General features: G+C 44.8%; 3 protein-coding genes and 1 long non-coding RNA gene across 16 annotated transcripts in view; 1 reads left to right on the top strand and 3 right to left on the bottom strand.

Annotated features, from left to right (window-relative positions):
• Positions 1 to 17865, bottom strand: part of SPG11 (SPG11 vesicle trafficking associated, spatacsin) — a 24276-nt gene extending 6411 nt beyond the window's left edge. For 6 of the 13 annotated variants that reach the window (XR_014934237.1, XR_014934238.1, XM_085515151.1 and 3 more), the window contains exons 1-28: positions 17375 to 17865; positions 17030 to 17214; positions 16303 to 16530; positions 15812 to 16010; positions 15564 to 15701; positions 14350 to 14816; positions 13974 to 14119; positions 13397 to 13529; positions 12925 to 13080; positions 12130 to 12308; positions 11779 to 11955; positions 11446 to 11517; positions 10983 to 11110; positions 10115 to 10293; positions 9473 to 9680; positions 8779 to 8982; positions 7933 to 8039; positions 7079 to 7224; positions 6391 to 6552; positions 5860 to 5926; positions 5223 to 5388; positions 4323 to 4528; positions 3648 to 3756; positions 3004 to 3163; positions 2119 to 2364; positions 1692 to 1892; positions 1263 to 1370; positions 195 to 357 (exon numbers count right to left, since the gene is read on the bottom strand). Coding sequence is in view for 10 of the 13 variants with exons in the window: in XM_085515151.1 (XP_085371277.1) it covers positions 195 to 357; positions 1263 to 1370; positions 1692 to 1892; positions 2119 to 2364; positions 3004 to 3163; positions 3648 to 3756; positions 4323 to 4528; positions 5223 to 5388; positions 5860 to 5926; positions 6391 to 6552; positions 7079 to 7224; positions 7933 to 8039; positions 8779 to 8982; positions 9473 to 9680; positions 10115 to 10293; positions 10983 to 11110; positions 11446 to 11517; positions 11779 to 11955; positions 12130 to 12308; positions 12925 to 13080; positions 13397 to 13529; positions 13974 to 14119; positions 14350 to 14816; positions 15564 to 15701; positions 15812 to 16010; positions 16303 to 16530; positions 17030 to 17214; positions 17375 to 17799 (5065 nt within the window). In the remaining 3 variants the exon portion in view is untranslated. Of the gene's footprint in view, positions 1 to 194; positions 358 to 1246; positions 1371 to 1691; positions 1893 to 2118; positions 2365 to 2522; positions 2672 to 3003; positions 3164 to 3646; positions 3778 to 4322; positions 4529 to 5222; positions 5389 to 5859; positions 5927 to 6390; positions 6553 to 7078; positions 7225 to 7932; positions 8040 to 8778; positions 8983 to 9472; positions 9681 to 10114; positions 10294 to 10982; positions 11111 to 11445; positions 11518 to 11778; positions 11956 to 12129; positions 12309 to 12924; positions 13081 to 13396; positions 13530 to 13973; positions 14120 to 14349; positions 14817 to 15563; positions 15702 to 15811; positions 16011 to 16302; positions 16531 to 16615; positions 16662 to 17029; positions 17215 to 17374 lie in introns of those variants that run through there. The other 7 variants (XR_014934239.1, XM_085515155.1, XM_085515157.1 and 4 more) reach the window with 7 other exon arrangements.
• On the top strand, positions 17818 to 21067 carry CIAO2A (cytosolic iron-sulfur assembly component 2A). Its single transcript, XM_085515059.1, has 5 exons — positions 17818 to 17968; positions 18563 to 18727; positions 19221 to 19270; positions 20343 to 20388; positions 20605 to 21067. The coding sequence occupies exons 1-5, from the start codon at positions 17818 to 17820 to the stop codon at positions 20700 to 20702; spliced, it is 510 nt and encodes a 169-aa protein (XP_085371185.1). The 3' UTR covers positions 20703 to 21067.
• Positions 21068 to 21903: 836 nt separating this feature from the next.
• On the bottom strand, positions 21904 to 22432 carry LOC146758426 (uncharacterized). The gene is made up of 2 exons (XR_014934240.1): positions 22274 to 22432; positions 21904 to 22170 (listed from the first exon to the last, which is right to left on the bottom strand). It is a non-coding gene; the product is annotated as an uncharacterized LOC146758426 (long non-coding RNA).
• Positions 22433 to 23938: 1506 nt separating this feature from the next.
• The window catches only part of ADAMTS7 (ADAM metallopeptidase with thrombospondin type 1 motif 7), a 48410-nt gene continuing 45904 nt past the window's right edge, over positions 23939 to 26444 (bottom strand). The window contains exon 24 of the mRNA XM_032446807.2: positions 23939 to 24093. Coding sequence (XP_032302698.2) covers positions 24071 to 24093 — 23 coding nt within the window. The 3' untranslated portion in view covers positions 23939 to 24070. The remainder of the gene's footprint in view (positions 24094 to 26444) is intronic.

Raw genomic sequence — 26444 nt, forward strand, 5'->3', positions numbered from 1 at the left:
TCCCCAACCAGACTTGCACACAATTTTCATCACTGCAGTTCACCATAAGAACCAGTTCTAGTTGCATCAATTCTCTCACATGAATGAAATACCACAACTACACTTCAAGCAACCACATTCAGTCACTCCAGAAACACCATATGTGGCCTTCAGAGTCAGCTGTAGTATCAACTAACAGAAGCAGCTGCATTTACCATCCAGCAGAAGATTGTCTGTGGCAGCAAACAGCTGTAAGAGCTTTCCCAGTTCGTATTCCGTCCTGCACTGCTGCATCATCAGTTCAAGAAGGAACAACGCCTGTGATTCCAGCCACTGCATGGGGACTCCTGAAGCTGCCGCTCCATCGGTGGCCTGAAGCTGTGCACACAGAAAGGTCTGATAAGATTGAGGGCCATTCCTGGGGAGTATATTCTGCACATTGCTGAGAATCACACACTGGTTATCAGAGGTGAAACTCAGCAAACTCCTTCAGGAAACAACCACGTGCCAGCCCCATGCGGGGGTGCCCCATCACCCACGTATGTTTGACTTCCATTTGAAGGCAGCCAGTTTTATTACAGGGCTCCAGATAGCCAAGGAGGAGACAGAACTGCAAGAAGGATGAATAGATGGCTAAAATAAATGGTCAGATCAACAGCTCAGCACACTCCTGTACACTTTATAAGCATATTCACTACGTGAGTGGTGCGCAGGAAAAGGAAACTGATCAGCATCAGCTTGAATTGCAGGAAGGAAAACAAGGAAGCATTACAGCATGCGGTGCTGATTACAAAGACATCCATGGGACTATAAAATCACAACAGAAAGGAAAGCACTGAAGTTATTTGTCAGCAAACCTGTATGTGACAAACAAGGAGCACAGAATGAAACTGCTTTGATCCTGTAAGTCACTGGTTTATCAGCACAGCAGAGAATTTAGTCACACATTCAGTGACCATAGATAATTCAGTGTACTGACAGAGGTCCTGTCTGAGTCAGTGTCAGCCCTCAACCAATGAAGTGCTCAAATGTGAAAGCTACGGTGGCATTTTATCCTGCTGTGCCACCCCAGGACAAGGCTCAGAAAAACACACTGCAGGATTTGATGGTTTGTTCCAAACCTTTCTTCCATCACATGTCAAACAAACCTGCTGCAAACCACCCCTTCAAAAAATTAGCTCCTACATCAACCTAAGCACTTATTCAACGTAAGACATTCAATAGGGATCACAGACCAACAGGGGGAAATTAATGCAGAGACATTTACCAAAATGAATCCTTACATTTGTGAGTTGTTTCTGAAACTCGTCCAGTTTGGTTTTAGCTTCGTTGTATTTTTTACAGCTCATGCACAGATCATACATCTCCAGTATATGCAGTAAAGGGGAATCCTTCAAAAGACACAGAAGTAGATTATAACTCTTTTGTAAAAGTACTCCAGGAAAGGAAGAATTTGTGTTCCTCAGCACCAAAGCAATGACATCCTTGGTTATTAACACTGCATGCAAGCTTGAAATGTGCTCTTCAAGCTTGTAATGGCCGGAAGAACTTCCATTCAGAGATTTTCTTACTTGGCTGTTTTTCAGTATATCACATCCAGGCTATTTGGAGCACAAAGGGCAAGACAAGAGGGGAAGCTACAGGCATTCTTCCCTCTGAGAAGATCTGAGATGCACTCAAGCACTTCTGCTCACTCAATGACACAATCCTACCTTTAAAAAGAGCTGGAATCCCCTTAGAAGCGTTTGACATTTCTGCTCTCTTAAAAGCACTTTCCAGATAAGTGACAGGTCATGAAGATCCCACTTGTGATTTTCTACTGAGCTCTGAATATGTTTTGTTGCTTCCGATCTGGTAACATTATCCACACTGGTAATTATCCAGACACAGAGGCAGTGAATAATGTCGGCCTCCTGTCAAATAAAGATGACGGGTTTGTAATGACTGGACAAAAAATGCCACTTGATGACAAACAAGTTGCCCAAATGTATCACACAGATCACAGCAATTACCACAAAAACTGAGAAACAAGTCAATGAGTGCAACCTCCGTATCTACTGAGTACAGTAACTGCACTGTAAAAACAGCCGAACCACTTATTATTTATTCCTCTAATAGACAAACTCGAGCTGTACTCACAGGGAAACATGCCGCTAAAACACTCAGAACAGGAGCGTGTTCTCTCAGTCCCTCAGCCAAAAGGTGACACGAAGCATTGGGGCTCTCCTGACAGCGGAACAGGATTTGGAAGAGACCATCTTCATGTCTGCTCCCAGCGCTGCCCTCAGGAGCCCCCGCAGCAGTGCGCAGAAATGGCAACTTCTCCAGAGCCAACATCAAGTGATGCTGTACAATGGGAGCAAAGCCTTCAAGGACAGATGCAACCTAGGAAAACAAGGACAGCAGCATGCAGAGCGAGGCCCATGGAGGACGAGGGGGAAGGCTGACGTGCAATGCATGTGCACCAAAGATGAACAACTTCCTCAACTGATTTTTCAGATTGCTTCTTGAGAGCTGATAAGGAAATGTGTTTGCAGATGTGGATTATTCCACCGAAGTACTGAAATTCCCCGTTTTATGTGAAGCTACGACTCCCAGAGAGCCCACTTTTCTCATCTCTCTTGCATTGCCACCAGTGTGCGATGACACACAACTCCAGTGACTGCCAATTGTGGAGTTATGCATTTTTCTTCTGGAGAAAGCAAGAGAAGGATTCAAGTTAACAACACAGAGGGCTCCTAAGCGTCTCATAAGCTGGAATTGTCCAGTGAGCTTCTTCCCATTATCTCTTCTAAACTGCATTTAAGTTTTACCTACTGGTAATGTCTTATCAAATTTAAATTGCACTTAAAACAAAAAGAACTTGGAGTGTAACATCGGTTGGACACATGTGAAGCATCTCCTCAATAAGAAAGGAACAGTACCAAAATTCCTCTCTTTCTTTTCTTTTTTTTTTTGAGAGCATCACAATGAGCATTCATGAAGATCCCTGTCTTCATTTAAGACCATACACAGACAGCTCACCTCATCCGGCTTGTAGCCATACAGCTGGGCTTGGATGATGAACTGCAGCCAGTCGTTGGATTTAGCACACTCCTTTAGGTATGAGGTGCTCATTTTCGTGGTGTGGAGTTTGCAGAACTGCATCACCACAGACCATCGCTGCCTGGAGTCCTTGGATGTCCTGCATGGAATTTAAAATAAGAATACAAAAAGGAAAAACACATAAGAACAAACCTTTAAGCTTCTGCTGTAGCAAACTGTTGTGCCTATCATATGTTACCAATGTATAAGCTCATTGTATGGACCAAGATCCACTGCCTGCAGATGGCAACACCAGCACATCCCACTCACCTCACCACAGCTACACCACCTCTGTGGGAGCTCCACAACAGAAGCTTTGAGAATAAACCCACAGCCTTCCCTCCCAGTTGTGCTCTGTGGAGCACTAAGTCAAATGTGCTGACAGAACCCTGTTATTCTTGCCAGCACACCCCTATTGCCTCTGCTACTTCAACTTGGAACCGTATGCTATATTGAAATACTGTTGTCCAATGTCTACAGTAGAACACACCCAGATCTCTTTAACAGTGTCTGAATACACAAATGATAAAATTGAACACTCAATTTCAATTTGCCACCATAATCCTTTAGGTCATTTTCCTTACCTCTTTATTCCTTGATGCTCAATTGAATCCCAAAAGGCTTCTTCTAAGGAGGTAAGAACTTCTTCTGTTGCTGCTTTTTCACCATCAGCCAACCTCATTAACTGTTCAACTGTTCAAAAAGAATACATTACTACTGCTGAGATTAGAGCAACAGTATTGGGATTAACAAGAAGCACGAATCCTATTACTGTAAACAATAACAGCCAGCAGTTAGGACAGAAGACAGCTGCAGACGTGCAGTCAGAAACACAACTTCCCAAAGTTATTCCTAGGGTAGATTTCATTTCATTACAGCTTTGAACATCTGATTCCACTGTGACTGCAAGACTTTCCAAGCACAAGACAGAAAACCTTTGTTTAGTCCTCCAGTTGTATTACAATGTTAGGTGGGACCTTATAGAGGTGTTTAACGGAGCCTTAGGCAGCTGTCTGATAGCATCTGTCAGATACTCCTGCCATTCTGCCTACATGTCACCTTACAGCCCTCCTGCCTCGTTTGGAATCAGTAGGAAGCAGGAGCACAAGAACAGCAAGACTTTTAACTCTTCAAAGTTTAACTCTTCAAACTCTCATTGTGTTCCTAAGACCACAAGCACCAACTTCCAGCTGATCACTGCTTCTCTTTCCAATGAATACAAAGCATGCTAAGCTAAGGAGAGTGAAAAACAAACGTACCCAAAGATTCCCTTATTTGATTGTGCCGAGTTTCTTCATTTCTGGTTTTGTAACTGAATATCATGTTTGCAACCTTAATATCAACTCTCAGTTTGAGGCTGCTGAGCCCAAGCAGTTCCAGAAAGCACACACAGGCAGCTGCTACTGAAGGGGTATTGAAGAAAGAAAGGCCCAGAAGATAGGCTTCATTTTCCACTTGCTGAATCCTGAAACAAAAAGAGCACCACCATTCAATAAACATGAGTTTTACTTAATCTTCAACCATAGACCTCACATGGTTTGCTAAATGCGTGGACTTCATCTGCATGAGAAATGTTTCTAAACCAAGTTTTGCATTTAGAAAAAACCGAGGTCTGAGAATAAAGTCCCACATACGATGAGTGGTCAAAAATGCTCACAGAGATACTGATTTGTGATGGCAAGGAGCACATGGTGACCAATATACAAACAAGGCATCTTAGAAACAAGTGGCAATTTCTCCTGATGCCACTCCTGCAGTAATTCTCAATCTGTTTAGTTTTAAGCTTAATGTATTTGTGGAGGAAGTGAAATCCGACTGTGCTCTTTTGAATAAGTAACTCTGAAAGGAACAACTCCTCCCAGTATATTATTTGTATCGTTTAACTGCAGAAATGTCATCCTGAGGAAATCTCAATACAAGGGGACACCTTTTTTCTGCAAAGTGACCACAGGTTTATTCAGATGAGTCAAAACAAAGCTCACCATCCCACAGATAACCACTGAACCCCACGTTACACTGGATAGATTCCCATCTCATCTGCAGCTTTAAGTGAAACAATGCACACCAGCTGGCTGCTGCTGGGGAGGACTGACATTATTCCTTGTGCTCAATGGTAACTTCTGCAGAGCCACCACACAACCATTTCTGAGATAACTTACAACTGTTTGGGGCTTTTGCTCTTGACCAGCTGCTGGGCCAAAAATGTACCAAAGGCAAACGATGGCCGCCCATGGCGCAGGTAGTACAAGAAGTCCAGCCGTTCCATTATAGCATATTTGTTCACCAGTTCAGGGGATGAAAAATGAGGAAGGTCACTTGATGCATCTAGGAAGAACAATATTACTTTTATGAGCTAATCAGCAGTTGAATTAAATGGCTTTCAAAACCGAACACACAACGACAATCCCACACCTCCAACTCCTGCTCTAATCCAAATTTCAGCATGCCCAAATGCCACTGAAATCCCAGTTCTTATCAAAACATCAGAACTCCAGCAGTAGCATTTTCCAACAGTTGTGACTGACAGCTTTTTCAGAGGCTCTCAACTTGTTTTTAAGGCAAAGCACTGCTTATCTATTTCATAAAGCACTCATGAAAAAAAATACATCTATGAAGAGCTCAGCAGAAAAAAGGTAACCCAGCCAGACACTTCAAAACAAGAACTCAGTGAAAAAATGTCACTTTGTTGTAAAAGGAATGGTCTTTATATGAAGTTTTCTGCCCAATCATCCCACAGGAAGGTGATCTTATAATCACAATCTAAAAAAAGCCATAAATAACATGGAATTAACTTACCTGATGCAGCAAGGGTATTTGTTGACTGCCAGCCAAATAATTTACTGGGATCAAAGGGCACTAACGACTAAAAGATGAGACATAGGACATATTAAGACAGTTGAACATTTTCTCATCTGTTCAGATTAGAGAACATTAATAAAAGGTATTTGCCCAGAATAACAGCATGATGCTCCATGAGACACTTAGCTGTAATTCCCAATTTCTATAATACTAAACAACCTATCTGCTGAATGCAGCAGGAAAAGTTCTCTGACATCCCAGAACTGCCACAGCACCTCTGCTGAATACAAACACTGAAGCAAAAAAAAGAGGATAAAAACGAGCCAGATTCAATACGTCCAACACCATATTACGAAGTTCTGAAGCGAAGCTATGAACTTCAGCTCCAAATCATTAAGGATTAAAAAAAAAAAAACCAATCTAAAAGCTCAACAACACACGGTCCCTGTCCTTCAGGCTCAAAGTGAAAACTTATCTTAGTTTACTTTTGTTTTTCCAAACAGCTCTAACAAGAATCATTCTGCATACCTGAACGAGATGGTAAAGGGAGATGTCAGGTGGCAGAATTCCATGAGAGGTGCATGGGGGAAAAAGAGCAGCTCTGAGTTTGGGGTAAGGACTCAACGCCATCTTTAAGAGCTGAGGATCAACTTTCTTTAGTGGTTTCTCTGTATCTTCATTCTGAAGAACCTGCATTGAAAGGAAGTAGAATTATTTAATTAGGAAGAAGAAACTGCATCAAGATTATAATAAAACAACCTCTGAATGCACCAAACAATCTAAGTCATGGGAAGCCAACAGCTGGTAACAACACAGAAAGCTGCACTTTTTCCCTGGAAGAATTCTGCAGGTCGTATGAGGAACACGACGCTGTAGGTTCTCTGCTACATGGCACAGCTCTCTGCACTAGTAAAATTCACGCCATTTGAACCATCCTTTTCTTTGAGAACTTCCACTCACTTAAGATACATCTTCCAACCTCTGTGGCACAACACCACAGCTTCACACTACACAGCCAATAATCTTCAGTTTCTGACAAGTCCTGATCCTGCATTTGGTCAATGAAGTTAGACATGCAACACCAAAACCAGGTTTTTATATGGTGAGACCCACGATAGTGTTACTGTGCTTATCTTTATCAGTCCTTTCCTTTGAGTTTTCAGCACCTCGTGAGAATTCCTCCCAAAACGAGCCAGCAATGTGTTGCACACAGTACCTGATCAACGCCTCCAGGTGCATACATGGTGGTAGCAAGTGCTAACAGTGTACGTCCCTCCAGCAGCATGCTGCTCACACTGGCTTGATTACTAGGAATCAAGATCTGAGCATTTGCTAGACTTGCCTGAAAAATCATCTTTGGATCTAGGAAAAGAGATGTAATTTAATGTAAAACCAGTTTTGTGTAAAAACAACTATTAAATTGTGCATTATAATTATTCTACAAGCATGAAAAAAGGTAACAGTGACTTTTTCCACAACTTACTTGTGAGAAGCAGACCTAATTTTCACCAAACCATCCCTGATTTTATACTTCAGTTTTACCTGCATTTATTTGGATGGAGTCACACACCTTTGCATTCTATGGCTTCAATTCTTTATCTTATTTTTCTGAACAAAGCTTCCCCTGAGCCCTATTTTTATTGTTCCTTAATGTGTGCCTCTACAAAAGATGAGAGGTTACAAAAGTAAAATGAGTTAAGGACACAAACTCTACTGACTTTCAATGACAATAGGTAAGAAAATCCTGGCCCAGGAAAGCACATAACCCAAAGGACAGAGAAAAAGAATGCTCCACACAAAGCTTTAATTTTAACGGTCTATGTGTTTTCTTACTTACTCTGCTCAAACTTCTAGGAACGTAAGCAAATTAAATGCAATGATGATCACATACAGACCAATATGTGCATTTTAAATAGCAATTATAACCCACATTCTGGAGCTGGCACATGTAAATGATTTGCTGTGGCCAAGAAAAGCCTGCAGCAGAGCAGAGAATTAAACCCAGCTGTCCCAAACACCTGCCTATCAGCCTCACCTCAGAGCAGCTGCTGAGTGAGGCCAGGCTCTTACCTCGTGGGTTACTGGCAACCCCGCGGCACTGAACGAGGAATTCAAACCAGGGGTGTGCTTCATGCAGCTCCTTGTCATCCAAAATAGGGCAATTGGAAGGAGTTAAACTGGAAATAACAACAGCAGCACAGTGAAGGTATGGTATTTGTAAGCATCCTCTGTCCCAACATAAAACTGCATAAGAACTGAGAACAGCTATTAGGTGTCAGAGTGCTCTATGCCATCTGTTATCACAACAGTCACATCGTACCACCCCTGCTGACAAGATGCACACTTGGAGCTGAGAGGACTTTTCTAGCAGCTCCCTTCCTTAAGATTCCATGTAATTGCTTCTGCCAATCAAAACAGCAGCTTCCAGAACTGACAACCCCAAACACTTCCCAAAGAAGGGACCTGATTCAAAAACACCATTCTCCATAGTCTGAGGGTTTGAAGTGATTCACATGGATTACACAAAGTGAAAAAAAATGCTTCTTAGCTTTCCTCCACTCCACCTTCTTAATAATAACACTGTTAGACAAGAGGCGCAGCTCAGAAATCCTAATCACAAAGTATTCATATGTAGGAATGTGTTTATAGTTCTGCATCTATTATTAAGCTAATTCTGACCATAATTATTTCATTAGCTGAGTGACAGATGAATAATCAGAGCATCACAACCTGAATAAGGCCTCAAAACACAGCATGAAACCCAACTCACTGCCTCTCACTTTTATCTTCAAAGGGTGCTGCAAAGGGTACACAGCAAATAGCAAGAGCCTGGCAAAACTCTTACTGCCAACCACTGAAGCTGTCTTTCATTACTTAAATCTGCACATAAGTCAATGAACAAAAGCACATCCATACCTGTAGTAATCTAGGTACGTGTATAACATGTATTGCAAATTGTGTTCTAAGCAGTGCAGGACAAAACGAGCGTGGAAGTCCAAACCACTGGCAGTGCTGTACTTTGGAACAGGGTGAGGGTTTTGCAGCACTCCCCCGAGGGAAACCAATCTTTGGAGCAGAAGTTCAAAATCTTCCAATTCAGAAAGGACAAAAATCCCATTTCTTTAAAAATAAACAGAAAAGAGAGAGAAAAGAAATGAAAGGTGCCCAGGTTAGACAGCTGTGCCTCTAAAAAGCCTGGAGGGTGGTTCCAAAATTACAAACCAAAACTTCCTTTCTAAGGACTTATTTCATTCACAAAGCAAAGACAACATGCCAAAACACTGCTGAGAGTGCTTTAGTTTAGTATTTTAGTTGCTGCAGCTCAGTGCAGCACCCCTTATTCTTATAAGGGATAGCATGGGAAGTTGTGAATTTTCTCCCCTGCAGTAAAACAGACAGCAGGAGTGCAACCATTCTGGAAGACCCAAAGCCTGGCAGAGCACTTCTGCTCTCCCATGTTTCTTCCTGCTCTCAAGCACTGACAGTGCCAGAACAAGACTAAAAACAAACATTCCAATGGATGTGTGCTGTTTTAACAGGTACGTCTCTAACTATCTGATCTTGGCATCAGAAAGACAGAAAGTTAGTGTCACACATTAAAGACACACACCTGGCCAGCTTGTTCAGTATATCATTTCTCATGTAACCACTACACAACGTGTTTTGGTCAACAATGCCTGTAGTCAGGGGTGGCCATTTATTTTGTCCACATAAACTGTGGTTGGGCTCAAATTCTTCAATCCATGAACTGATATTAAGCCAATCGTGCTGGGCTGTCAGGTGCATCCAAAGAGCCTCAGGGTTACATGAGGTACGTCCTGAGTTTAAAGAACAAAAGACAAAGAAAGTAAGCCAACAAAATCAGAGACTGTTGAGCAAAATACTGACATTTTCACATGTATGTGTTTTTAATGAACAGGTATCTCTTTCTGCAAACACACTGCTGAGGTACCTACATTACAGTATAATAAGCTTGGCATACCATAGCAAAGTACAGCATTTACAGCAACTGGCAATCAATGAGTTCAGCTTGTTCCAAACTCCAAACAGAGCTCCCTGTCATAACACGACAGCACAGATCCTAACACAAGTAAATACAACATTTTCATTGTGAAAATTAAGAGGCCTGCTATGGTCACACTCAACTTTGGTTGTACCCAATGCCACAACCACACAATTGCATTCACTACATGAAGGATGGTCAGATTTTAAACTCAAAACTTCTCTTAAATCTCGGTTGCAGAACGCTTACCTTGGCCTTGTTTTCTGGGGAGAAGAATCATATCCTGAAGGAGCTCATCCCACCACTGAGCCCAGTTCAGCATCACCCTGACTTCCCTGCTGGGAACCTGGCGTCCATCATGATCCATCAATGACTCCAGAGTGGCCAAATGTCTGGAAGAGTCTTGATCCTGCCTCCAGCTCTTTACACTGCAATGAAGTTTTGCATTAGGGCATCATCTAGGACGCTCCCACAAAAAAGAACACAATCTGACAAAGAAGGGATGATGAAAGGAAAAAAACAATCAGAGATTTTGCTAGTTGATTTTTGCAGACAGCAGGACTTATGTAGCTAAAAGCCTGGGGAGTGATAGGCAAAGAATTGACCAATTCTTCCAAACCTGGCATGGTAAAGTAATGAGTACTTGAACATTTTACAATTATTTAATTCTAAGATGTTTTTTTTTTTTTCCTAGGCTGATTTGTTTGTGATATTATGGATAATATATAAAAAATACAGCAAATGTTCCATCTGAACATGTTTTGCTTGATTAATGACTCCATTAATATCCTTCTTAAATACTGCTTCATTTATGGCGGCAGCATGAACAGAGCACCTCCCTCACACTGCCAGCAGTGTCACAACTGAGAAAGAACACGACGGCAGCTGTTAAACTGATGCAAAAATAATCAGTTCCCCCCGATTCTTACTATTAACTCATGGTGACCAGTGTGAGATTAATTAAATTACAGATGACCGTATTTATTAGTACATTAAATCATAGGGAATGCAGAAGACAGTATATATATATATACACACATATATATTATACACATACACACATAATCCTATGAAGAATATTAATTAATAATTAATTAAAACTGGTAACCCACATTACCTGGAAAGAGATTGCATCTCTTTATTCTCTTGGAAGGACTCCGAGTACAAGTTTTCAACCTGATGCACAAAGTCTATCATTTTCTTCTCTTTTTCAGAAAAATAATTTTCTTCTTGTAAAACTTTGACCTTTAATTCAAATTAAAGTATTACCTCCAATTATAATTTTTCTCTACTTATTATATGTCTACGTTGTAAGTGATCCTGCAAGTGTAGGGAATCTAAACCAGCTGTAGGAAAAAGCCCTGACTGCACTGAGATCAATGGAGCTCATGCTGTGTGCACACAGATGAAAAGTGGACTGATATCAGAACAAAGAAATCACATTTTAACCCATTTTTACTTTAGCTGCAAGCGCAAAAGACTGCAGGCACAAAGACATTTTCAGTAACCACACTGCAAAGGTGTGGAAACAAAACCAGTGCCCATTCTGAAAGTGTGCACAGATCCCGTCCTGCACTTACCAGCAAATCTCGTACGTGTTTATCAACTGTGTAGAAACATATCTTATGCAATTGCTGCTTCACGTCAAAACCCTAAAAAAGCCAAAAGATCCTCATTGTATGCAAACTGTACAAACACAGATGGACATTGAGCTCCCTCAGCATTCTGAAGGCACGCCAGTGATCAAAGCAGCTCTTCTGAACACATTTATTTTAACTGTATGAAATGCACGTGGTAGAACCACTGCCTCCACATGACAGGTAAACTCCTCCTCCTACTTGCAGGGTTCACTAATTTCATTAGTCACAAAGAAGAGTCTAAAAGGGTCAGCACGCTTAGTGAACACCTCTCACCATGTTCTTCAGAAGTGCTGAGGCCTCTCTGGTATTGCCCTTCAGAAGATGGCCATAGACCAGATCCAGACCTATCCGAATGAGTTCCTGAAGGCTCTGAGCAGGATGCTGGTGCATTCGGAAGAAGGTCTGGGCCTCTGGCATTTTGTTGCTTAAGATGGCCTCAGCAATGACTTCCTAAAAGGGAGAAACAACATCTGGAACAAACCAATCCCACTCGTCTTCAGTGCTACCATCTTTGTGATTCCTATGTTGTTTTTTTCCCCCCAACACTTTGAGGACCTTTTCATATTAGTCACTTCCTTGAATATTTTTAATAAGAATAGTCAGAACTCCATTATTTGCTTTTACCTCAGGTGTCAGTTTTTCCCACATCTGGCTTTCCTCCACTGCAGGCAGGTCTTCATCAGAATCACTCCCAACATCTGTGATATTTACTTGTGATCGAGGATAGTTTTTCACAAATGTCCTGAGCTCAATGATGTAATCAGTTAAAATCTCCGCAGCCTTCTGCAGGTATCTATCAGGCTCTGCCAACAACAGCCAGAGCAGAATTGAACAGACATCAACAACGTGGGATTCTGAGTGCTCAGGATGCTGAACACACTCTCCCAACATCAACAGACAAAACACACTTGTTCTTGTTCCTGTACCAGGCCTGGTGTTTATACCAGGATACCTGCTGCTGCATGGTAAAACAAACTGAAGTTCTCCAGACAGAAGCATTACCTGGTAGGCTACTTCTACAGCTGCAGTGGCTCCTTTAACAAGTCCATTCTACAGCCAGGGGAAGATTAGTACCAGCATAACTCATGCGGCAGCAATGATAAAAGAATGAGCAGCTGAGGGCTAAAGCCAACCTATTTAACTGCACTGCCATCCAAAATCACCTTAAAGCCTGGTTCTGTCACTCCTTCACATGCTGATCCAGCCGGCAGCATCCTGTCTGACGTGACAGCTACTGCATTCACACCAATTTCTCAAATTTCCCCTTAAATAACCTTTCATTCACTTAACACTGGTGCAAGCTTTTATTTGTACTGTTAGTTGTAAGCAAATGCAGGATTTAATCTAAAACCCGAACGGCTCTCACCTAAACAATGACAAATTACATTACTATGTGTAAATCAATACAAGTAACCTCACCCTCTGTGTGGACAAAAATTTCTTCAAGCTGCTTGGTAAGGAAAGTCAACGTGAGGTTCAGCAGCTGCTCTGAGAAGTGTTTGCTCTGCGGCTCCATGTCATTCTCTCTGATTGCTGAGCAAAGCAAGTCTAAGGCTGGTCTCAGCTCTTGCAGATCTGCAAAAAATACATAAGCAGTTACATCTGCACTCCACTAAATGGCTGATCAGATAAAATATAAGTTAGAACAGAGGTGGGTTGATAAGTTATTGTGAACTATGCCAAACCATGTATCTAAGGTGCTTTGCTTCCACACCAAAATGCTTGGAATGCAACCCAAAAAGCCACATTATCTATCCATCTCTCATATATGAGAATTGGAGAAGCTGCAACATCACATCACCTGAACACCCGAGGCAAAGGCAGCACAATGTGCTTCCACAGACACGCAACCAGCAACTGAAATGCAATTCAGTCCAAGCATTTCACTTACTCTTCAGAAAGGAGCAGGAGGTACCATCAGAACACTGCTGGGCTTCAGAGCGCAGCGCAGAGAGACTGAAAAGGCTTTCCTTGCTTTTTAAGAATAAGTCCACTGTGTCCAGCTGACGATTCTCCAAGCCAGCCTAGGCAGACAGACAGCACCATCATTACCATCGTTACACACGTGTTCTGGAAACATACGGTACATTTATCAATAATATTTTTCACTTCATATTCAGTGCCATAGTCTGCATGCAGAAAAATTGTGAAGAAATTTAAGCCAGACATGCATTAACTGAATCAACGAGGTGCTGTGGTAAGCTCCTGCCATGCCCTTTTAATTGGTTCTGCAGGAACCCTGGCCCTCTGTTTAGAGATAAAATGCTAATTAAGCAATTTATTAAAGTTTAATTGGGGATATAAAGAAGTACTGTGAGAATCAGGACTTTAATTTCAAGAGGTTCTGAACACTGCTTAGTAGTAGTCAGTTCTTTTAGTCTAGAAATAATGCTAACACTGCTGCATTTCATCCCTTACTCCAAGGCAGTGCTTTTGTTATCTGCAGGACACAAATCAGACCTGTTTACCTCTAGTGCATGTACTGGAATCGAACACCGTCCCCATCCATTGAGGTGACATACAGAATCTACGACTCCAGCACTTCCATAGATCATCAGTCTATTCAAAAACTCCTCTTGAGTTAAGCCAAACAGAATTAAGGAGAGGCCCCGCTCTGAATAAAAGAATCGAATCATAATTAAATACATATAAACGAGTTGCTACATAGCAAGATTTGTATCTACTGCCTGTCTTTGCAAGCAACAGCATAAAGCTGTAGAGTCTCCACTTGGATCACAGCTCAGCTGAATGCATTCAAAGTCAGACAGCAGGGAAGGAGAAACTACAGACAAAACAATGCTTCCCTTGGAAGACTACACCAGAACAACCACACACTGAGATCACCTGTCAGCAGCAGAAATAACGGCACCTCCTCATTGCAATCCACATAAACGCTATTCTTGCCGAACTGGTAATGCGTTACATCGTGGGACTCGAAATCCCAGAGAGCAACTGTCAGTGCCTTGTCATCTGTTAGGATCACAAACAGTGCTTTGGATGCAGACACAGATTTACACTCCAGTTTCACCACTTCCTGTGGTAACTGTGCGGGGAGGACTGGTTTCCACTGCTGCCCTGTATCGCCGAGCTCTGTGCCAGCACTCTGCGGCGGGTTGGAAAGGACACGTGGAAAGGCCTTTGGAGCAATGGCCAGTGCCTTCTCAGGGGTTTCATAGATTAAGGGATCGTGATCTTCAAGATGGGTAAAATACTGATACCAAGGTAAGTTCACATCACACAGCACATGTGGGGAACATGATCTTCTTTTCCTTATTGCGCTGCTCAGGGAGGATAAGTGTGCCTTCCACGACCTGGGATGAAAAAGCAGTTATTAACAATACAGTATCTTATGGCAGGCACCACATAGACCAATCAACCTTTCACATTTCCTCAGTCAAACAACAAGCATTTTGGAGCACAGATTAGATCCACCATTCTGCATTTCAGCCCTACCATGTCCTATCCATTTTTATTTAATACTGCTTGCACCAAGCTGCACCACCACAGCTGCGATGGTTGGAAACAGCCATGAAGCTGAGAACTTTTACTGGGAAACTGTTCTTTGTATCACAGAACACACCCTCGTTAATTAAAGAAATTCGGTAAAAGGAAATGAATTCACAGAATCATAATATAATCTCCTGTACACCAAGGCATAATTAACATATTTCATGAGCGTTAATTATTCCACTACTGAGGGTCACAAGAGAGTTAATTTTTTTATCTGAACACAAAACATTCTGAAGTCCACACGTACTCGCTTTTATTAAGCAGAAAACAAACAGAAAGGTACTCAGAACACAGACATCTGTCAGTGGTGGATCAAACAGAACATAACTCTACAGGCAGTAATCACTGTTGGAAGCTGCTCGGTGATGAACGTGGAGTCATCCTGGTTCATTGCCTAACTGCACCCTAACAGCCATGATACTGAGAGCACAATGAGCTTTCACAAAGCAGATCTGCCACAACAACAAATGAAAAAGGCCAGCAGCTCACTGACCTGCGCTCCATAGGAAGCAGAATGCAGGCATTTCAGGATTGTTTTCATTACCCACCTGTCTGTGCGGAAAGGCGAGGACAGCAGCTCCATGCTGTAGTCAGAACTAGCGAGGTCATCCTCATCAGCTCCCTCAGGCGGCTTCAGCGGAAGGCTTTCGGGATCTCTTTTACAAATCAAATGCTCAGGGAACTGTCTGAAAGGAAACGTGTATTACATTTTACCTCTCCCAGATGGATGATTTACACTTCTTCTAATACCAGTCGCACTCAACACCTTCATTTGGTAATTCTGCTGCAAACATACCTGAAGTACTTGTTCAGATCCACAGAACGGGCACTGCTGGAAGAATTGATGATCACAGCAACACTGAGATCGTACGACACTTTGAGTGCAGTCAGTGGGAATGTGATGGTGGGACTGCTGTCCCCATCCTGCACAGCTCCCTGGCAGAGCCACACATTGATATGTGCCAGATTTGCACCATCAAAAGAATCAAACACATCTTTAAAAGGTGTCAAAGAAAACGCTTCAGGTTGTCCAGCAAACAAGAAATGAGGCAGAAGACGGTAAATTTGTGCTAACTTTGTGGCCCAATTCAATCTTTGCAATGTAAAACAATCGGTACTGCTTGTTTCACTGCAGCTTTCTAAGCCCAGTTAGTATCAGAAGAGAACAGTGCTATAGGTGCTGTAAAAAGAGAGCTCTCAAGAGTTAATTCATACTTAGGAGTCTTCTTCTGACAAAAAAGAAAACCTTGTCTCCCCGACCATAACACGGAGACCTGCAAAGGATACAAATCCAGCCAGAGCTGTCCAAGAAGAACAGGATCCCCCTGCAGAAGTCAATATCCGAAATTCTTTCCAAAACTGGTGGAGGCAAATCAAGGGTAAAGCAGTCACACGTCTCACAGGACGAAGGCTCCCCAGGAAAGGTCAGATGCACAACAATAAAGGTGTTGAGCAGAAGTACGCATTTGTTGTCTTTAAAAGACAGTATTCTCAAAGACGAGATTGAAGCCAGACCTGTAAATGTAAAGACATCCGATGGTTACACCAACCTGCTCCTTCTGTTTGTAAAGGTGTCTCAAGAAAACCACAGCTCAAATACATCGCCTCAGCTACTCCGTTAACTGCAGCAGTTAATGAGAATGTGTGCAACACCAGAGCCGTGGGGCCCGCAGGTTAAACACGCAGTTTGCTTTTGCAGGATTGGAGCAGAGCCCAACCTGTGTGTGATGGGAGGAACCCATCTGCTCTAATGATAAAAGGAAAAGTGTGATGGCAGCGCTGCTGTTAGTGCTGACTTGGTGTTAGCGCTGACTTTGCAGCCATCTCCCTGAGCAGGGCAATCCCCTCCAGCAGCACCTGAGCACAGAACCAGCCCGTTGCTCTTCATGCCCACCACGGATCGCTTCAATCAGAGTGAAACCCACCCACTCTTCCCTTGCTCTGCCTGGAACTGCTTTACCAAATGGAGCAGGCCGGGCCCTACAGTACATGACACACACAGCAATGCACTCACTGATGCTGTTCGCCTGGAGGAGCCTTTTGAGCGCAGCTTCCTCACAGCAGTGCAGCGGATCCGGGCCGCATTTCCCATCCTCTGTGCTCAACTCATACACAAACAGGTCGTGACTCTCACTCAGTACCAGTATTTTCTCCTTGTTCTCTCTCGGATCGCGCTCTGCGCTGCTGTCCCACACGAAGCTGCGGACGGAACCAACGGTTCGTTTATCCGCGATGTCGGTCCGGCTCTTCCCACATCACAGCCCGGCCCTTCCCACAGCACAGCCCGGCACTTCATACAGCTCAGCCCGGCCCTTCCCCCAGCTCAGCCCGTCGCTCCCGTCTCGCTCCCGTCCCTTACTCGTCCCACTCTCCGGTCAGGACTCCGCTCCGCTCCCCGCCGGCTCCCCCCGCCCGCAGTGCGTGCAGATGGATGCCGTTCTGTCGCATCAGGCCCAGCACGTCCTGCCCCGCGCTCAGCCGGACCCGCCCGTTGTCCCCGTCCTGCCCCGCACATCCCGCCAGCAGCACACGCAGCTCCCGCCCGGTCCCCGCCATCCCCTCCGCTCCCCCCGCCGCCATCTTGCAGGGGCCGCCCCCGCTCCCGGCACCGACCCCCCCGGGCGGGGCCGTCCCGTCCCGCTCCTCCCCCCGTCGGACGGTGGCCGCGCGGGGCCGGGCCGCGCTCTCCCATGGCGGAGCGGGAGGATGTCGCTGGTGCTGGGGCTGCTGTCGCACACGCTGAGCAGGGTGCTGCGCTACTCCGGGCTCAGTAGGGGCTGCCATGCGCCGAGCCGCGGGGCCATGGAGCACGACAAGGCCATGGAGGTTTACGGTGACTGTGGGGGGGCTGCGAGGGGCGGGACGCGGGCGGGGCGGGGGGGAGCGGGGCGAACCGAGAGCCGGGCAGGTGATCGGAGCTTAACGGGATCTGGAACCACGTTAAGGCTGCGGGGTGAGCTCAGTGCAGCCTTTCAATACCTGAAGGGAACCTACTCCCAGGAGGGGAGTAAACTCTTGGAAAGGGCTGACAATAGCAGGACACGGGGAAATGGTTTTAAGTTAAAAGAGGGAAGATTTAGGTTGGATGTTAGGGGGAAGTTCTTCACTAGGAGAGTGGTTAGGCCCTGGAACAGGCTGCACAGGGAAAAGGTGGATGCCCCGTCCTTGGAGGTGTTCAAGGCCAGGTTGGACGGGGCCATAGGCAACCTGATCTATGGGGTCTCTATGGGGATATATGGGGTCTATGGGGTCTCTATGGGGACCTATGGGGTCTCCTGGGCAACCTGATCTAGTAAATGTGGATGTTTGGTGGCCCTGCCAGGCAGGGGGGTTGGAACTACATGATCCTTGAGGTCCCTTCCAACCCGGGTCATTCTGTGATCCTGTGGAATGTGCCGTCTGTGAGGCCTGGGCTGAGAAGGGGACGGCAGGACGTGGGCTGCTTGTGAACGGGATCACCGCGGGCACTGCTGGGACATGGCTCTGGACGAGGAGGGTTAAGGTTAGGAAAGTGACTCTGTTGTTGCTGCCTTATCTTCTGCTTTAGATATAATCCGAACCATCCGGGACCCGGAGAAACCCAACACTTTAGAAGAGCTGGAAGTGGTGACAGAAAGCTGCGTCAAGGTGAACGAGATCGGCGAGGAGGAGTATCTGGTTGTCATCAGGTTCACACCAACAGTACCTCACTGCTCTCTTGCTACTCTCATCGGTAACGTTGCTGTTTCATTCAGTATTCAGCAATGAATGCAAGGTTAATTGCACATTGTCTGAGTAACATTCCTATTAGTTAAAGTTCAGTATTGCTCAGCCAGCAGTTCAGCTGTGAGTACTGAGAGCCCTCCTGGCCATACAAACAAGGAACAGAAGGAATGGGGAGCTGTTAAGGTTATATCATAGAATCACAGAACAGCCTGCAGTGCTCATCAGTTCCACCCCCTGCTGAGTGCAGCAGCTTATTTTCTGTTAGACTTATTTGGCCACAAGAGTGAATTCTGTCTGCTGTTCTCAATTACTTTGCACTCCTGGATGTTAGACATCTGAAATAGTGAACTTTTAAGCTTGAGTTCCACATTGTTGCAGGCAGGCTGGTGTTCTTCCAACACTTTGTTTTGGGTGGTGGGTTTTGTTGTTAAATGTGTTCTCAAATGCTCCTCAAACCTTGAATTTGACAGGAATGTCTCATAATGTGTTTTGTTTAACAGGCCTTTGTTTAAGAATAAAACTTCAGAGATGTTTGCCTTTTAGACATAAGGTAAGACAGCAGTTCTGAATCTCGCTTTAAGCTACAAGAGTAAGTACCTGCAATGCTGAGTTCTCCTTAAGGAAGGTTATGCTGCAGCATTAAGCAACTTGCAAACCCTGATAAAGGATGGGGTCTTTTAAAAAGCCTGTTGTTCACCAATGGAGGGAGTGAATGCTGCAGAGCAGGGGAGTACAGGAAGGGATCTCTGCATAAATGTGGTGATTCCTTCCCTTTTCCAGCTGTAGTTTGTTATATGCTGTTGCTTTTTGAAATCTCATTTTGTTTTTATAGTTGCTTCATCTGTCCAGTTACACGGTGTAAAGCAAGGCTTGTATTTCTAGATAATTAGGTCGATTGTGATCTGTTACGTTGGACATGTGCTAACACGTCGGCTTTGCTTCAGTGAGATAAGATAAGGTGCACTGGACTTGTTTACTGGCTTTTCCTTTGGTGCAGCAGTTTCACGACATGTCCTTGTAGTTCTATTTGTGAGAAGCTGTAGGTGGGCTTGTTTGTTATCCCAGGTCTGTTCAGTGAAATGCATGAAGCCAGTTTGGGTCTGTTCAGCATTTAGTCTCTCCCCAGGCAGAAACCAGGTAATGTACCATACTGCCATTTCAGATAGAACGTGTGTTTATCATTGAGTAGGACTTGAAAGGAGTATCTTTTTACGGATCTGTTCCTAAGGATGTCTTTCTTTCCAAGAGTTCTTACCTTGTGCAAGAGACACTCGCAGTTCTGGTGGCTTTCAAACAAATGGTCCTTGAGCTGTGACCAGCAGAGAACTTCTTAGGAAGGAAGTGCCAATTCTGCACTCTGTTTCCAGTAGCTCGGTTGCAATGGATTTTTCACATTAGTCATTGATATTAGTGAGATATGAATGCTGCCACAATATGGGAGGAGTACTGAGGCCTCCTTGAATAGAGATAGACCTATTGCAACACAGTCACAAGGCTCAGAGCACTTACTGCCATTGGTTCCCTTCCATTGTCTAGGAACATTTTGAAAGGTATGGATTACATGCTTGTGAATATATTTTACAGTTGATGCACACATCTAACACTGATGATCTCTCCTCCAGCTGGAAATCTACATATCTGAAGGTACACATTCCACTGAAGAAGACAGTAAGTACAGCTTTAGACACGGTGTTCTTTGAGAAGTTGCTGTTGTGCTGCTCAGTTATTAGCAGGAAGAACTTCCTGCCTGGTTGATGATCTTAACATCATGAAGTTTCTCTGTGTATGTACGTGGTGAAACCCCACCTTGCATTGGTCATGGTGCAGCACACATAAAGTACCGCTGGGAACGGCTCCTGACTTTACTTCTCTTATGTTTTGCAGTCAACAAGCAAATCAATGATAAGGAGAGAGTCGCAGCTGCGATGGAGAACCCAAACTTGCGTGAAATCGTGGAGCAGTGTGTTATGGAGCCCGACTAGGAGCTGCGATGCACACAGTCACCATTTTGATACACTTCTTAAGATATCTTTGTTTAAAAAAGAGGAATTGAAGCCTTGAGTTTAATACTTGAGTTCTTTTTATCTTCCGGATGTTTTTTAAAAAAATGGTTTATAAGATAGATTTAAATTATGGAAAATCAGTCTCTAAAATAAAAGGAAGAATATAGTGTTAAGAGTTTGTAATATCTGGTGTCCAGAGAAGTATTTTATCTCATTACAAAGTGAAACAGCACTGTATGTGTTGCCTTCTGATTGCCGTTGTGATACAAATGCAGTTTTGCAGGTTACATTTCTATTGTTTCAATCACTGCACTGTAAAAATAAAAGAGATTCTTGTACTGAAATGCTGCTTTTTAGTTCAGTGACTTTTTCTTTCCTTCTTCAGCTCAGGTTGAGATTTCTGTTAGAGAAGTGCACGTTTATTCAACCTCTTTGATTCCATTGAACACAGTAAGATTGAAATGAATTCAGACAGTGAATTGGGAACCTAGGGATCAGATTAAAGCAAGGCAGATCTTTACTGAGGTGCCATTTTTGCTAAATATTTGTAGTTTTCATATCCACAAATACATGCAAGCCAGAGTCAGAAGCAGTGCAAAGCAGCTGAGCCCAGCAGTGGTTGGAGGGAGGTTGAGGGAGCCTTTCCCAAGTGGAGCTGTGCTAACTGCAGCAGGCTGGTGTTTGGTTAAACAGCGAGAAATCCTCACAGTTCTGTGCAGCATCTGTTGAGATTTCAGGGATTTGTAAGCATTTTAATAGTAAGCCCCATAAAGCTCTCCTGAAGGCATGGGTTTTGGGTTGAATTGAATGGGTTCCAGCCAGGCTGCGTGTTATGAACGGTGGAGAAAACATTCTCTTTGTAGAACTGCACTCTGACAAATGTCACAGCTGTGCCAACAAGGGCCTGTCATCTCCTGCTTCCAGTGCTAAAGTCACACTTGGGTCAAAATGAACAATCTGTGTATTTAGATTTCAGCTGGAATGGTTCATACCACAGTATATCCTAAAAGATGGTGCCCGAAGGCTCCTGCTGACTGAGCCCTACTGTTTTATGCTCTTCAGAACAAGACAGCAGGGGGCAATCTGCCACTCCACAACTCCCCCAAACCACTCAGGACACTAGGAAGGATGAGCAGCACTATGGCACAGTAAGAACATAAAACGTGTCACAAACAGAAAATAAGATAGTTAACAGTGTTTAATTAATACAGGTTGTATTCTGCTGAGTTAATGCAGCACTTTGTCCAGGGATTTCGGAGCTGTTAAACTGGCTGGTGCTGGTTGTAGGGGTCCTTGCACCTTTGTTCTCACTGATGTCTCGGTAAGACATGCTGTCACACATCGTATCTGAAATGGCTTCAAGGCAATGTCTGCAAGTCTGCAGAGTCAGCTGAACGGAGCAGAACCTCGCACAGAAACTGGAACAGAACCTCGCACAGAAACTGCCCTTTTAAAATGAAAGCAATGCTGGCTCAGTGAACTGGAAGGAATCTCTCGTGCTGCTCCTCGTCAAAAGGAGAAGAACAAAAGCAAAGGATTTTTTTTCCTACCTATTAACGGAGAAGGGACAGCAGCGTCCTGGAGGCGTTTCCCCACGAGGGGGAGCACTGAGAAAGGATCTCGGGGACGGGGAGCTTTGCAAAGCCCCGTGCAGGTGTTGCCTCCTGTTTTCATTTTCCCCTCTTTGTTCCTTTAGGTCAGTTCTCCCCTGGCGGGGCAGCACTGAGCGCACTGCGGAGGGGACAGCACAGCTCCAGGGCTGCTGTTTGTCCTGGTTTTTATGGGCTGCTGTACACAGCCCCAGATGTAAGTATGTGAGGTTAAAGATAATTTTCTTTATCATAGTCTCTGCTTTAAAGCTGCCGTTGGAGACCAGGGGGCTGTCCCTTGCAAACATCTCTTTGTGTTCTAATTGCACATTTTACATGTTCTGCCTTGAAGCAGAAACTTTCTCAGGACAGCTCTGTCCCTGGAGGACATTTGTTCGTTGCCACCAAGCATCCCAAAATAGCACACACGCGTTTTCTCTCTTTGTTTCCTTCCCTACTGAGAGCCCAGCGTCTGATTTCTCCTGCTGATACTCTGGGAGCTCCATGGAAGGGGGCACTTTTCCTTCTGAACATTCAAGGGAGAAAACAAAAGACAAAACCCACCTAAAACCTCTCACATGTTTGAGGTGAGAGACGTACCAGTACCAGAGAGATGTAACAGTGAGTCTGAAGACACATCTGGACTTGTGTGACACAAATTTGGGGTGCTTGTGTCTGTGCTCAGCCTGCTGCAGGGGAACGGGGCCCTCCCAGGAGTGAACTCTAAGTTCATTAGTTCATTTGCTTCTGATGCTGTTTGGATGTGAGGGGCTCCTTCCACCACTGTTGGCTGGGTAGGTCCGATGGAACCTCAGTGGCAAAGCTGCAGCTGGCACTGCTTTGATGGCTGTCGATGGCTTATTATTCTCTCAGAAGCGATTAATTGCAGCCCTGAAACATGCAACTGCTTTTCCTGTGCCTTACCCAGTTGTGCCACAGCCCATAGACAGCTGCTTGATACATCAGCACTGATGTGAGTGATGTGCCCCAGAAGAAGCCTCTGCTAAGCAGATTTTCAGTGGGTGAGGAGGGAGAGCTGTGCCTGCACCCAGTGCAGTTGGCATTGCACAAGGACAGTGTGCACCCCCTGGGTTATCAGCTGTGAGCAAAGCCTGGTCCAAAGGTCAATGGGCCTCACCGGGTAATTTCTGATACAATTTCACCAGCTTCATGCTGATTTAAATGTAAGTGTATCCATGAGAAAGACCCCAAACACCCTGGGAAAAGGAAGAGGCTTTTCTCATGGAGGGAAATGGCAATGATTCGCTTTACTTCTCTAGAAATTCAATCCCAGGAGGGTTATCTTACTTCATTTCCTGATCCAATGCAAAAACGCTCCAGGTCATGGGTTTCAGAGTCCCAACCTGTTTCAAATAACCTTTAATTTAAATAAACAGCTTCTGGACTGTAATCAGATAAACGTGTGAGATTTGCACATAAATGGCACTGAGAGCCGGAGGGCAACAGGTGATGTTACTGCCCTGCATCTCCCCGTGCTTGGCACCCAGCTCCTGTACAGCTATTGGGAACAAGGCAGGGGGGGCTACAATATTTCATAATGTAATGCTCTGCCTGCCCTGCTGCTGTGTGCTCTGCAGGAGTCCAGCAAAGCCTGCTGCTTCCCTGAGCGAGTTAACCTGGGTTCAGAGTTACCCACAGAACCAGGAACCACCTGGAGCTCCAGCTGCGATGGTGAAGCGTTGCGTAGCATCAGCGATGGATGGGGTTTGGTTGCTGATTTTTTCTGAATCCTTTATTTCAGGGGAGGACAAAATTCCTGCCTGGGGAAAGTCAGAGAATGTGGGCAAGCCCTTCTGGTATTGGCATAAAATAAAGCAGTAAGCTCTTATAAACACAGCCTTAGAAAACTGAAGTAATATACCTTTGCTCAAGTAACAAAACTGCAGCAGAACAAGAGCTGCGAGCTGATCCTGCTCCATCTGGGCCTTGCTGCCTCCTGCTTGGCCTCCTCCTGTGCTCACTCACCCACAGCATGGCCTCGCTGGCAGCTGCCAGGACTGACGACCTCTGGGCTACTTGGGGATTAAAATGCTGCAGCTGAGATCATCTGGTCCAGACAGAAGAACCTGGGTGTGGAACTGAGAGGCTGCAGAACACAGGTGCACTGACAGGACAATCCAGTGCCTCCTTGAGATGCGGAAGTGTTTTAAGTGTTATTGTTAATAAGTGACAAAAAACTTGCTCCATAGAATTCCTGCTGCTTCCCAATTAACGAGCTTCCAGTTCCTTCCTGTCTCCAGCTCTGGAAATGTCTGGAGGTGACTGGGGGGGACGCAAGGTCTGATATCTAATCTGTAGACAAGAACCTCTGGCTTTCCTCAGAGAGATCCCAAGGAATAAATAGAAGCAACAGCAAAACATGAGCAGAGCAGGGTTTCAGCCTGGCCATCTTCTTTCCCCCAGAGGCTGGAAGGAGGGGGTGGTGTTTTGGGGTGACCTCCCTGGGATCATCCTACACCCACACCACCACTGCCTCCAAGTGAGGGCACAGCAGCTGTGCAGTGCCCTGCTGTCAGCCCCCTGCATGCAGTGAGACCAGCTGTTCAGCAGTTCAAGTCTTCATAAGCAGAAAGCCTGCACAGAAACAGGTTTTGTGTTTAGAACTGGCCCTGAAAAATGCAAGCAAAGTCCTTTGGCATTAAGGACATTCAGTGTTGTGGGTTTCAGAGCAATTTAAAGAGGGACTGCAGTTGCAGATTGGAGGGGAAATAGTAAAATCTGGGAGGAAAAATCTCATTTAAGTCAGTATTTCTGCAGTCATAATGAAAAGAGCAGGTGGGGTTTAGCAGTCTCTCTGTGGGAGAAGTGCTCTGCCTGAGGAGCTTTGCACTGAACATGAGATGAGCTGAGATTCCTGTTTGGGTCTGACGCCCGTGTGACCCCGGTGCACAACAAGGCTGAGCTCCAGGCCTGGCTGCCTTCAGGATGGACTCGCTTCTCACATTCATTTCACCAGCAGGTTCTCAGGAATGAAGCTGTGCGATGTGATGGTTTTCCCTCGCTCCAAATCCTTCTGAGCTCAGGATGCATTATTCCAAAACATGGCAAGTAAAACCTGTGAGCAGTTCTTTCCCTGCTCAGTAATTAGCAGCTGATGTTTACAATAGATGTCAGGAAGCTTTGCTGAAACCCCCTTTAAAAAATATATTGTTTGTTCTATTTCCTCTGTGGAAAATAAAGGAAAAAACTACTTATACGTGTCTGCTCTGAGCCTGCATTGGGTGCACTCAAGCAGCCCAGGGTCAGCATCCTGCAGCTGTGCAAAGCAGAGAGAAGCCTGCATGTATCTGCATGTAACTCCATGTATTTACACACAGGAGTGAATAGGTGCACACGTGCAGAGATGGCAGCAGCGTGCAGTCAGTCTGTGCTGCAGGCAGAGGATGGCATCGTTTACACCACATACACTGAGATCTTCAATGGCATCAAACATTAAGACCAATTGATTTGGATCAGGAGATACTTTCTAGCTCTGCATTGCTCCAATACCTGCTGGTGCTGTGATTAAGCTTGCCTAGATTTGTATAAAGGTGCATTCCTGCCGTAACCCAGCCTGCGGCACCCATTGCATTAACCCAGCGTGGGGAGGGGAACTGGCTGCAAGAACAAAATTCCCTGCAGCCCCTGACAGCTCAGCAGAGAAATCCAGTACTTTTCACATGGGATGAGTAAAACTGAGCAGACAAAGGTCAGCGAGACTTAAGAGTCCCACACTGGGGAGGTTCACAATTAGTGGGAAACCCGCCTTTACTGTGTGGCAAATGAAGCATACGTGTTTTGCAGAGTTGGCCTTCAATGGGGTCTTTCTGAAGTAATGAACCAAAAGTATCTTACAATGACAAATTGAATGCATCCTGGTAACCACATATCCCGTATCTGCAACAAAAAGCACTGCTTAGGGCTTTCCTTGTGCATGGGCTATTAATAGCAAGGGCTCCGGGAGGGGAATGTTGCCCGAACCAATGCCTGCATGTGGCCAGTGGTGTGAGCAGCATCCAGCACTGCTGCTGTGCGTCGTCCTGGCATGATGCTGGCAGTGTGTGACTGCCACGAGCTGTGCCTGCAGTGATGGATGGCACCCAGCTGGCCACCAAGCTCAGCAAGCACAGTG

Source organism: Coturnix japonica, chromosome 14 (assembly GCF_054131305.1).
Source record: "Coturnix japonica strain WE chromosome 14, WE-NBRP24, whole genome shotgun sequence".
NCBI lineage: Eukaryota > Metazoa > Chordata > Aves > Galliformes > Phasianidae > Coturnix > Coturnix japonica.